The 13875-nt window shown below is 29.3% G+C and overlaps 1 protein-coding gene across 3 annotated transcripts in view; it reads left to right on the top strand.

The window, feature by feature from the left end:
* The first annotated feature begins 2702 nt into the window (after positions 1-2702).
* The window catches only part of LOC118194202 (uncharacterized), an 85471-nt gene continuing 74298 nt past the window's right edge, over positions 2703-13875 (top strand). The window contains exons 1-5 of one of the 3 annotated variants that reach the window (XM_085825467.1): positions 2703-2787; positions 5973-6061; positions 11064-11125; positions 11613-11681; positions 11786-11851. In XM_085825467.1, coding sequence (XP_085681593.1) covers positions 11096-11125; positions 11613-11681; positions 11786-11851 — 165 coding nt within the window. In that variant the 5' untranslated portion in view covers positions 2703-2787; positions 5973-6061; positions 11064-11095. The remainder of the gene's footprint in view (positions 2788-5972; positions 6062-11063; positions 11126-11612; positions 11682-11785; positions 11852-13875) is intronic. The other 2 variants (XM_085825465.1, XM_085825466.1) reach the window with 2 other exon arrangements.

Raw genomic sequence — 13875 nt, 5'->3', positions numbered from 1 at the left:
ACCAGCCGGCTTCAGAAAGTTAACGCTTTCAGACCAAAATTTTATCGGTAATTCTGCATCAATTAACATAGTTCTAGCAGATTCAATTATATTGCGATTATAACGTTCAGCTTTTCCATTACTTTCCGGAGTATAAGGGGTTGTAAGTTCATGTTTAATTCCCGTTTTTTCAGAAAACTCTTTTATATTTTTAGCTAAAAACTCACTACCATTATCACTACGAATTCTTTTTAGTTTCTTTCCTGTTTGTCTTTCTTCTTGAATGATAAGTTTGATTAGAGCTTCTGAAGTTTCACTCTTCTTCTCAATTGTTATCACAAATATGAAATTACTGTAATCATCTACCACTGTTAAAAAATAACAACTTCCATATATTGATTCTCAATTGGTCCAACTAAATCTATGTGCCATAATTCTAAAATATCTTCAGATTGCTTAAATTTCACATTTTTATAAGATGTTCGTGTTATTTTACCTAATGTACGAGGTTCACAATTGTTTTAAGAAATTTTTACATTTTCTAACCCAATGACCGATGAGTGTTTTTTCATTTCTATCAGCCTTTGATAATTTATATGACCTAGTCTCTGATGCCATAGTACATCATTAACATAACTAATTTTAGCTTCTTCAACAATATTTCCTTCAACTTCAAATTTATTCCCATTTCTGTTAGCTATATATAGAATGTTTCCCTGTTTATTGATCACTTCTGCTTTATTTTTGGTAAAAATTACTTCTAAATCATGATCTACAATTTTTGATACTGACAGCAGATTTTCACTTAAATTCGGTACTTGCAGAACATTTTCTACTCTCAAGATGTTCTTATTTCTATGAGTCTGCATTTTAATGTTACCAATACCAACTGATTTGATCATGGCCCCTTTTTCAGCCGTCATTATTTGTCGTTCTTCATCTTTAAAATTAGTAAATATTTCTTTATTAGTTGCCATGGGAGATGTGGCTCCTTAATCAATAATCCATTTAATTTTTTTTATTCTCTTGTTTATTTATTTTATTCTTTCCATCATTTCTATCTTGATTAAGATATGAGCTTTCTATTTTCTTAGATACTTCAAATAAACATGTAGCTGATTCATGTTCTCTTTCCTTGCTTGACATTCTATAAGTTTTATTTGTTACATTTCTCTGCTGTCGGTGTTGTGTTCTTGTTAAGTTTTCATTTTACATTCAGTTGATTTGTGGCCGAATTTTCCAGATCAAAAGCACTTTATACTATTATTATTATTTCGACATTCTTTTATTAAATGTCCTAATTTCCACAATTAAAGCATCTTCTTTCATATTTCGATTTTATCCAGTTTTCTTTTGCCTTAGAACTTACTTCTATTTCTTTTCCTCTTTGTTTATTTTTTCCTTCTGTTTCTTTTAAAGCTTGTCTAATTGAAGCTTGATCTTTCTCGTTATTGCTTTTAATAATTTTAACAACAAACTCAAATTCCTTTCTAAGTCCTTCTAGTATGAAGTAAATTAATTCTTTATCTCTTATTTCATCTCCAACTTGAATACTTTTACTTTTCAGAATAACAGCTCTATTCATATAATCATCTGCTGATTCATTTTGACTCATTTTCAGTTGAGCTAATTCTATTCTGCATTTGATTTGAATATCTTCTGTTCTTGCCGCCATTTCATTTTTGATTTTCTCCCATAACTTCTTTGCATTCTTTTCATTCGCATATTTTAATGCTTGTGTAGCTGTCATAGTTTGATTCCTTATATTTCTTGCTATCGCGTTATTATCATCCCATATTTCCCAAGTTTTTATTTCATTTTCGAAATTAACATCATCCTTTTTATATGGTTTTGGTGGTTCATCAGCTTCTATCACACTTCTCCATATCTTTAAACTTCTTAATTCACTTTCGACTCTGTTGGCCCAAATAAGATAATCATCGTCACTTAATTTTTCAATATGACTCAAATTTATCATATTATATGCCATATTTTCTAATTTATATTCACTAATTATAATACAAGTCTAATTTATCTCTTAGAGAAATTGGCTATTTTGTTAAGCCTAAACAACATCAATGTTCTATCTGAAAGTTTATTAACAGAGGGTGCAAACACGCTCTGCTACCAAATGTTGGTTATTTAAGATTGGCATATATATAACATTCTCAAAAGAATCATCCACTTCTAACAAAAATACATTATGGCAATATACAAAAAGAAAACTTTATTAAAGAAAATCAGACATAAGAAATATTACCACATTCTACCAAACCATAATAATGAAAAACTCTCTCTTCCAGATACATTTTTAACTAATTCTTTTTACAATTAAATATCAATGTTGCCAAATATCAAAACTTAAAATTATGCTTTATAAACAAATACTATCAGAAATCACCATATATTCACCAGAAAACTAACTTGAACTTATTTTTTTTTCATTTTGGCCCTAGTAAATACGGAATTTTAAATTCTGCATCTTGATTATTGTGTATCAAAAGACGGTTAAGTAGAAAATTGAAATCATTCTTAATGATGGCATTAATCTGAAACAATTAATAAATTTCAGTTGAAAAAACTCAAAATAGTATTATTTAAGTATAAAACTATGTATTCTTACTGATGACGTAAGACCCTTTTCATATGATGGTGTCGATGATGATGATGATGATCACAAAGTACATGTAGATGTACTGTAAAATATTTTCTTCATCCGGGTAACTTGCGCAGAAGATTGCGCAAAATTTCATGAGTATAGTTGATAGAGTTGACAAGTGAAGTTGTTTCGTATACTCTGCGACGAATGTATGTGGTAAATTATTACTTAAAAACACTTTACTTGATCATTGTGAAATAAAATTAATGCCTTTAAAGTAATAGTTTAAATCACGATGATGATTTCTTTGCATATTAAGGTGGGTCTATATGGGTTATGAGTATGATTCAGTTTTCTAAAGGTTGCCAAGTCAGGACGTTTGCCTTTTTCAATTTGGCCGATTTTGAGGATATTGTACTGATTACATGTTTTGAGTTTTAAACCTTCTTTTGTTGAATATGGTATAAATTAAGTCAAAAAAGTTTTGGATACAGTAATGGATACAGTAAGAAATCAAATGTGCAATAATTTAGCATATGCTACTCCGATATGATTACATATAAACATAGCATAATTAAGGGTTTTTTGTTTTTGTAATTACACCTAGAACATAACAAATTCATTAATTTTAATTAACTATGTTTTGAACGAACATAATTTTTCCTTTTTCATGTATTGCTGGACACCTCCCTTATAGTTGTTTAGTGTTAAGTTGAATCGTTAATACATCGAGTATTATAAGTTAATTGTAAATTATTTCTTAATTTCTTCCAGCAAATTTAATTAGAAACTATGCGGTTTCTTAATTTTGATAGCAAATATAAGCTTTTGTTTAGACATGGATGTTAACCTACATTTCTAAGCCTTCTTAGACCATTTAAATGCATACTTGAGCTCTAATTTTTTTTAATATTTTATATTTAATCACTATATATTTTCAAATATTTAGCAGTATGCAATCTAAGAGTGTCTTAATTTTCTTGTCTTCTTTTATAATATTAAAAAAATACAGAAATAAACTATAATGTTTTCTTTGCTGAATACATGTTTCATTTGCATATTATGTGGGTAAAGTTTAGTGATTTTTTGGAATTGATGTAGTATTTTCTTACAATTAATTTTGGGAAAATTTAATTTCATTATTGAGTGTCAAGGTACTTAAGTTTATTAAGTAGTGTTCTTTTTTTCCCCACATTGATCCACCACATTGGTTTTAATTGTAAAGGGAAATATTATATATTATAAATGTTTAAATATGGGTAAATTACAATGTATTTAATGTATAAAATACACTATCTGATTCTTCAAGAAAAAGCAATGCAACATGCAGTTTAGTGTAGTTATAATATCGCCATTCATTGTTTTGTCATTGCTTTTGACTTGTTTTTTCGTAATGGAATTTTAAACTTGGAATGTTTTGGGGAATAAGGTCTGTGTATCATAATTATGAACTTAAAATTCACCTACTACAGGAAAACTTAGAAAGGATTTAAAATTTTTAACAAATTTGATAAAATTAAATTTTTGGTGTTAAAGTATATATTTCTAATTTTTAATCTGTTATTTTAATTTTGTAAGTTTTAATATATTTTGATATTTTTTGATACCTTTGGAGTGTTCCATAGCTTTACCTTGTTTATTGAAGTAAAAACATCTAGTGATTATTATATATACTTTAGTAACTTTTTAGTCATTAATAAGTGAATTTATGTATTAGACATGGGTATATATATATAAATTTTAGCAGAATGCATGTATTCATTTGTTGCTGATATTTTTACGTTAAGCTTTATACATACATGTAGAAATGACTTGTATTGTTGTTTTCATAGTTTTATTTTAAATAATATAAAGTATCATCATGGAATAATCTTTGAAATTTGTTTGTGTGTATAGAAGAAATTGTTTAAAAGACAGTGTAGGGAATTTTCATGTTCTAATTTTTTTTCAAAAATTCAAAATATTTTTATAGTTAACTATTTCTAGCTTTACCATTGTTGTTACTAATTATCATGTGTTTTCTGTGAAATTTAGTGCTGAAGCTTTACCTTAAAAATCTTCTGATTTAAAAATTGATTTGTAATGTTTAAAGTAATGAAAACATATTTTCAAATTAGTTATAGCCCTTTAAATGTTTAACAGATATGAGTTAAATTCTTGAAAAGGTTTTATGATTATTTTTCAGTAATAAATGCAGCTTTTAAATTTTTGTAACATAATATAGCTTTTGAAGGAGAAAATCTTGATTTTTCAATTTAAGTCTGTGAGAGCATATGAGCTTAGATATACAATTATTAGGCTGAGTTCATTTAATGAATTCTATTCTGTAATTTAACACATCCTGCTTTCTATTTTATGTTTACTTCTAAATGTGGCTGATCTTTGGAATATGGTAATAGGTAGTTTGGCGACATTTTGATAAGGCGATAAAGGTTACTAGCTAGGACTTTAGCAATAATCTGAGAAGTACACAGTTCAAATCACAGATTATTTTGTCTCAGAGAAATGAGAGATCATGAGACATGTAATGTGACAGTTTCCAGAAAATTCTAATTGGGATTTTAGCTAATAAGCACTTAGAAACAATTTCGCTGCTAAAGTGCAGAATCGCCCACTTGTTTGTTTGGCGCTTTTTACAAGAGTAAGAAGAATTGGATTTTTGTCAATTTTCTTTGACTTTTTAAGTGAAAATAGGTCGATGTGTACATAGATAAACTTAAGAGTGTGCGCAATGCCATTTTTGTGCAATTCTGGGATGTTTTTTCAAGTGAAAATAGGTCGACGTATACATGGATACCGTGTATATACAATTCTTAAAAACGCGGCAAGCAGAGGGCGATTCTACACTTTCTCCCAATTTCGCACCTAACCTTCGTCATGATTAAGCACTTTTGTTCCATAAAAGTTCTAGCATAAGCATAATTCGGCTAGCAGATTATTGGAAAAAAAATTTTGAGTTAAAAAAACTAGCAGGTTGCTGTAGCAGGGTTGGTCCCATAGTTTCGCCAAAAAATCACCAAGTTACCATAATCCGAAGATTTATCCTAAATGCGTCCATGAACACTTAAGTCATATAATTATATTGCTTCAGTATTTTGTTTTGAGATTTTAATTATTATAGTAAGTACATAACATTGAAGTATTAATTGAAGTTTCAGTTTAATTTCATAGATTTTGGTTTTTCCATTATTTTTTGAAAACATAGCATTTGATATCGTTCTTAAATCCATAAGGAAGAAACTTTTTTAGTTTTCTGATACAAATAAATAAAAAAATTTAAGTGTAGTTTTAAAGTGATAAACAAAAAGTCATTTTTTATTTATGATTTATTTCAAGTATTATAATTATTTTTTGTTTTTTCATTTTACTAATTGCTCCTTTTTCCCCTTTGAAGATATCTGTTTTGCATGTACTTGCTCTGTCAAGGTTCTGATTTTCTTCTTGTATAGTTTTATATATATATCCAGCTCAAATCCTAAGAAGGTATGTTACTTTTTTGAATTAATCTCTTAAATGGACTAATGCTGTATTGCAGATCATTTTTAGTTAAACTGAAATCAGCAGGAAATATGCTTCATAAGTTTTATGAAATATTCTAAATTTACATGATGTAAAATGGTGCATATTAATTTTAATATGTGAAATATTAATTTCTTACTTGTGAATAAAATTGTAAAATGTGAATAAAATTGTAAAATGCTTTTCACAGTTTTATTTTGAAGCATGAAAATGTTGCATTGTTTCAAAAGAGATGAAATGATTTTCCTTTTAATGCTTTTCAATGTTAGGTAAAAATACACATGAAAGTGTTAATGTATAAAATATTAGGTGACTAGCCTACCGCCTTTAGTACCGCTGAACAAGTGATCAGCAAACCGTTGATTGCAAGCTAGTAGTAACTAACAGGAACATTTTTGGTAGATCCCGTTAATGCTCCGGTTGGCTAACCTTGATTCCTCGGTAAAAGTATAGTTTAGGATACCCCTTGGCGATTTTTGGTGGTACATGGATACCGATTTTTGTGCATTTCTTTGACATGTTATTTTGGCTTGCGAAGCAGCGATTTTTGGGGCAAAAATCGCCCCTACACAAAGCCAAAATAACAAGACAAACAATTGCACAAACTTGGTATCCATGTACACATTGACTTATTTTCACTTAAAAGAAAATCCCCGAATTGCACAAAAATGGCATTTCGCACACCTTTGACTTTATCCATGTACACATCGACCTATTTTCACTTAAAAAAAAAAAAAATCCCAGAATTGCACAAACTTGCATTGCACACTCCCTTTACTTTGTCCATGTACACATTGATATATTTTCACTTAAAAAGTCAAAGGAGCACCAAATTCTACAATATAGGCAAACAAAAAATGCATAATCTCAATAAAATACATTTTAAACCAAATAATAAAATAACATAAAAAAAGGAAAAACATGTTATACGTTTAAGCACTACCAAAAGCAAATATTCACTTACCAAGATTTTCGAGTTTGCTTCGTACACCCAGAGCCACGTAGAAATCAAAATATCAATCATACTCAAATGACTTTTTTCAAACCAGGTACTCTTTCTGATCGAACGCTTCACGTAGTGACCATCTGAACCTTTCTTCCTACAAACCCTTTCAAATCCATCTAAATGCTTTTTACATTCGACTACACGCATATCCTTTCCACATACAGGGCAGGCACTTATAATGGCTATTAAGTAAACTTTCATTTGTATACCAGTCAATTAAAGCTCTTTTTCCCTTTTGCTCCAAATTGTATAGAAACTTCAAATTAATCTTACTACATTCAGCCATTCTACCATCTAAAGAATCAAACCAACACACACCACAAAATCGCTTACAAAACATCCCATGATTCAAAATTTCCCAGAATCATGACCCGATTACGTCACAATAGGGTTTCCATAACATGCAACTACTCAGGCTACCATAAATGAAAGAACAACTTTGCGATAAATCTAACAACAACCTCGCTATAATACAAGGGGTACCTTAATTTACTCTACCTGATTCCTCTACTGAACTGACGCTGACGACAACAACTGCCATTCTTAGCCTTATGGTTGATTGTATACGCATGCACGTTGTGTGTTTCATGTGTATATTAGACATTTGCTAACTTGGATAGTTCGATTTACACATTGGTACCAAGCTAGGTCTGTTCTAACGATGGCGTGTTCAAGAAAAAAGCAAAGAACTTAACCCCTTTCATTCAAAATGGGAAACTGATGACTTCTTTACCCAGGGAAAGGACAAATGTGTGTATTTACAGTGCTATACAAGTGTATTAATTCGTAAGAAAGTAATGAATTCAACAAATGCTTCCATGATTTGGAAAGGATTTCAGTTGTTTGTCAAATCACCTTTTATAGAGATTAATGATGAAGATTTCAGTATTTGTGTTATGGAGCATTTTGATTTTCAAGATGATTTATGTGCAAGATTGCCTTCTTCAAGCTCTGAAAATATTTGGCTTCTTGTTCCTAAAAGGAAAAAAAAAAAAAAAGGTTTGTCTCAAAGGGAAGGCTATATTCAGCTCACTATATCTGTGCAAGATTTCTTTTTCAAGCATGAAATATATTAAAAATAAGTACGGTAACAGACTCGCTGATAAGCATTTGGACAACTGTATTCGAATGGCAGCCACTTCCTACTCTCCCAACACTAAAAAACTTGTTGATGACAAAAAAAAAAAAAAAAGTTCCATTCTTCTCATTAAAGTTAATAAGTCTGATAAAAAGAAATCTGTCGTTACATTTGTTATTTATTACTAACTACATTTCAGTTTCTTTCTTGTGTACACATTTTAATTAAAATTAATTTCATAGTTACTAGAAATGTAAGTGTATGGGCAATAAATGAATCATAAGAATTTTTTTTTTTAATTGGTAGTTCTTTAGTTTGTTAGCTCATAGTAGGATTTAAAAACTGTATAGTAGCTCAGAAGCTTCATAAGTTTGGTGACCACTGCTTTGAACAGCACATCGTTGATCTGAATTGTCTTAATAAATATTAAGATATTTCTGGAAAATTTTATGAAAGTTCTACCAGTGTTTACTCAGATAATATTTGTATTTAATCCTGTTTTATGTTAAGTTATAATATACTACAAAAGGTTATCCTCACAATAGTATGTACGGTGATTATTTTATTTTATTGTGTTTAAATGTACAAGGTGTCTGTAATTAAAGAACAATATTTCAAAACTGCCAATGAGCAAAACCAGTGATCAGAAAATTATGAAATTTTGTGGCAGACATAGCGAAGGGATGATTATGTCTTTTAGCAAAAAAAAAAAAAAAAAAAAGTTACAAATGGCATCACCAGAGCCATTTGTATTATATAAAGAAATTATACATTTAACCACATCTTTGCAACAGTTTTACAATTTTACAAACTTTGTTACCAAAAAAAAAAAAAAAAAAAGTTGCACATGGTGACCATCATTTTCAGCTACCATCTGAAATCAGAAGATGGCATGTTCCACAGTTGACCAAAGTGTGTGCTGAGAAATGTTCAGCACATAGCGTGAAATGCTGGCTTTAACATCAGGTAAAGTTCTTCGATTGTCATGACTTTTCAGATGTTTCAAACGTCCCCAAAGACAAAAATCACATGGCATGTAGTTGGTATCAGGGAGGTCACGCATTACGAAAGTGCCGGCATTCATAAAACAACGTGAACTGTGTGGAAGAGTGTCGTCATCTTGCATAAAAATTTTGTGTGCAAGTCACTGATATACTTGCAGAACCAGAGCAGTTTTGTTTTCTAACACAGATTGCATATCATTGCCTGGTGATCGAGCATGTCACTGAACCTGACTGTAAATTCAAGTAGAGTAATTTTACTACAAAATTTAAATTGGAACTCAAAACCATATAGTTTTTAGGTACCTTTTATTAAAATCCATATGATCAAATTCAGTGTGTTTCATTATAAATCTATTTTTTAATATCAGTAGTCTCTCTCACACATACATTCTGACTTGTTTGTGAGGATAAATGTATGTATTTTGGGGCAAGAAGGTGAAAGAATGATCACTTGGAAGAAATGTTAAGTAAATTTTTTCGGTGGTTGTAACTTTGAGATTTAAATGTAAATGGACTTTTTTTTAAAAAAAATATATGTATTTGCCTTATCATATTGCCAAAGATGCATTGAACATTAGAAAATAATTAAGCATTTTAAGGTTCATAGAATCTCATAATCAAGTTTATGAAGCATTAGTTATTCTAAAATAAGAGGCAGGCATGTAAAGTAATGTTTTAAAATATTTTCTGTATGCATATTATTTCTTTTTTTAACGTGTCAAATTTTACTCTTTTATGTCTTGTATTAACTGTTTCATTTATTGCTGAGATAACTATAACTATGTGCATGATTTCCAAGCGGAAAAATTAAAAGGAGTAATAGAAAAGGGCTTGTTTAATAGTTTATAAAAAAGAAGGACTTTATAAATATTAAGATATGCATAATATTCTTGCCAAGATATGAAATGTCATTTAGTTATAATGTTGTATCTAATTTAATAAATAATGTGACAGTTTTAGAATATGATGGGAAAGAGCATGGCAAATAAGAATAATAAAATAAATTTTAAAATAATTAAATAAGAATAACTAGGAGTACTTTTCCGTTTCGCCAGAGCAAATCTTGCCAAGCAGACTTTTTTGGCAACAACATACAATATACACATAAAAAATGTTAGTTCTAAATTTTTTTTATTTTGAAGGAATAAACATTTGAATATCATTTAAAATTTTGTAAAAAAAACAATAAATTTGTAAAAAGACATGAATTTACTATGCTTTCATGGTTCAACATCCTGATTCGCCGGTTCATATCATGTGACCCCCAAGTGATCTCATCTCGCGTAAACTACGCTACAAAAATCTAATGCTCTTGGTAATTATCTACATTAATTTCAAGTTAAATCTTAGTTTGGAATACAAGTTTAAATGCAAGAATTATTTCAATTCGTATGAATAGCTTACTCAGAAATTAAAACCGCAGTGCTTTGCTTCGCTAGTGTATTGTCATTAGAATTGATGAATTTAACCCTTTTCTATATTTTTGCCTTCGGGTGAGTGTATGATTGCATCCTTATTGACTTAGGGTATAAAATTGAACCTGATAAAAATTCTATGTAATTTTATGCCAGTATTGAAAAAAAACAATCAATCTGATAAGAAATGGCTGCGATTTGTTTTATAAATGATGCGTAAAAGGTTACCAGTGAGAATATTCCATTTGGCATCAGTTGTACTATTATTGGCGAGTTTATTGCCTGCGCTGGCAAAATGGAAAAGTACCGAATTTAGTAATTTAATGAATAAGAATAATAGTCACTTATTTCACTGAACTATATTTTGCTAAAATTATCTGTTAATTATAATTATATCTATCTGAATCTTTCACTGTGCTTGATGTAAATTGTAAACTTTAATCAAATTATTTTCATTTTTCAGACCAGTGATAAATCTAGTATATTTTTTTCATTATGTCACTCCACAATGATCAAAATCTTGAGGTAAGGTGATAGATATTATCATTAATGTTTTAAACTGTCCGAGTTATGTAAATGTATACTTTCATTATTTATTTTGTTAGATGAAATTTCTGCTTATATTAATGTGTGAATTATGGCGTATCCGTTATTAACTGAAAAATATGTCTATTAAATACTTTTTCCCACATCAAGTGTATTTATCTGCTGTAAATGAATGTAATAAATTAAAAAAATAAAAGGCATTAAATTGGGTCTTGAAAGCTTTCTTATTTTTTATTAATTCATTTAGTCTTCTGTCTGTTTTCAACATGTAAGTTATATCTGTCTTTTTCTGGTAAATGTCTTGCAGAAATTCTGGTATATTTTATTGTAGTTTTAACATATTCAATGTATTATTTTTTAAAACAGCATGTTTCCTAACTACCGATATTTTTTTATTTGTTGTTTGCATATATTGATGTACTCTTCTTCAATGGCATTGTAAATCAAATCGATGTTTCTTTCTTAGTGTCCCTTATGCATGGAGCCATTTGAAATGGATGACTTTAATTTTTTCCCTTGCACATGTGGCTATCAGGTATCTATTAATTGTTTTGAATTTCTTTTTCTTGCTTGTTTTTATAGTTAAAATTAATCTGAAAATGTCATTTTACTGCTTATTAAAGCATTTTCTCTTTCCAGATTTGCCGCTTTTGTTGGCATCGAATTAGAACAGATGAAAATGGTCTTTGTCCTGCCTGTCGAAAGGTAAATTTTTATTGGGCCTAATCATTATTCTAAAAATTTTATTTGTATCTCCTTAGACAGTCAGATTTCACTTGAAAACTTCTCGAAAGTGATTCTATCCTTTTAAGGACTCATCAAAAGTAATCTTATAAGCTGAATTTTGTGGGTAAAAACTTGAAATGTTGTAATTATAAACTTAAGCAAGAATATTGAGAAGAAAAGCAGTGTTTAAAAATATTCTTATCTACATTTTTTCTTGCATATAATTAAATATAATTAGTGTGAATAAAATAAAAATAACGGCTAAAATTATTTACACGTTTTTGTTGTGTACACTGCACAAGAAAAAAAGGGGGGCATTTCTATATCTTCCGTTCTACTGGGCCGATTGATGAAATTCAAATTGCGTTTTTCATGTCTCAAAAGTGTGATTTAGGATATATATTAGATTTACATATGTTCTAACATAGGTATTTTGACATAAAATGGGACTTTTTCTGAAATAACATATCATATCAATTTTTTCCCTGTTTCATTTGTACGACACAAATTATGCCTAAATATAAAATTTTGTAAAATTTGGTGCAACATTTATGGAGAAATTAAAAATTTAGCTTGGCATATTTTTTTCAGTTTACGCCAAGAATAATTCTCCTGGTGAACTTCTTAATACAGTACAAAGTCTTTAATCAGGATGTCCAGAATCCGGAATGATCTATAATCTGGACCTCAATGCTACAAACATAAATGCATATGCACATGCGTAGCGTTTACGCATATGCATTTACGCATGCGCATTTACACATGCGCATAATACCTTTATACATGCGCATACCTTTATGCATGCGCATATGCATTTAATGTATAATGGACGGTATAAGCTAGGCTAAAATTATCTAATTATCTATTTCAGTTAATGTTGCAGATTGCTTTGTTCCTTAATCTTCTAATTAGATCCGGCTTATTATTTTTTGCAGACTGTTAGAGCAATTGTATAAAAAATAAGCTTGAACTTTCGATTATGTCAAAAAGAGTTTCCGATTCTGGATCTGCCAAAGGATCTACAAAGCGAAAGGGTATTTCGATGTCCATAACAAAAAGTGGAATTGCAGCAAAAAATGGTTAAAGGCATGAAGAAAGTGACACAGAGGTTAGTGAAAACGAAAAAATTTCGATTGGCGAGTTAGTCGTCATTCTTGGCACAGCAATTACAGGACTTGAACAGCAGAACTTTGTAACTGAACAAGAAATTATGTCTGTTTATAGAATTATAGAGAAAGTATTAGCACATAAAACAAAGCAACTTAAACAACTTACGTTGAAAGAAATGTTTAATAAAGTAAACAAATATTAAGCTTTTTTTTTTTTTTGTAAATTTTGATACCCTTTAGATCACATTTGCTCTTTATTTTATAAATTATGGTTTTATATTTTTAATTTTATAATTTCTGCATGCCATCTTACCAGATTTAAATTGATGATTTATCATCCGGAAAATCCCCTAATCCGGAATCGCTGAAGTCCCGACGAGTCCAGATTAAAGACTTTGTACTGTATATGGCAACCTATTTTCCTTTCCCTTCCATTATGCAGAGGCGGGAAAAAAGTTACATTGTTCCAACTTTCAAAGTGTCTAAACCACATTTGATGTTATTATTGCTTTAAACAAATATGCCAAATTTCAAAATGCACCAATATATAAATTCACGTATATTTTGGAAATTTTGAATAAAAAAACTAATTTTTGCAGGTAGTCTTAGAAATACATCTACTTTGTCATAATTCAAAATTTTTTTCAAAAAATTTATAAAAATTATTTTAAAACACAAATTTTAAAAGTAAATCATAAAAAATGGACAAATTTTACTTGGAATGAACCTACATTTTGAAATGTGAAAGGAGGAATCAAGTTTAATAAAAAAAGAGATATTAAGAAATATATATCAAATTCAGTTAACAATGAGGAGCTAACATAATTTGAGTCATAGAATCTAAATATGGTGAAAAAAATGGCTACATATTCGTATTTTAAGTCACACTTTCGA

Source organism: Stegodyphus dumicola, chromosome 10 (assembly GCF_044657685.1).
Source record: "Stegodyphus dumicola isolate Sdum_Otavi_A_Nest chromosome 10, ASM4465768v1".
NCBI classification, from domain to species: Eukaryota; Metazoa; Arthropoda; class Arachnida; order Araneae; family Eresidae; genus Stegodyphus; species Stegodyphus dumicola.
This window is presented reverse-complemented; position numbering and strand designations above follow the sequence as displayed.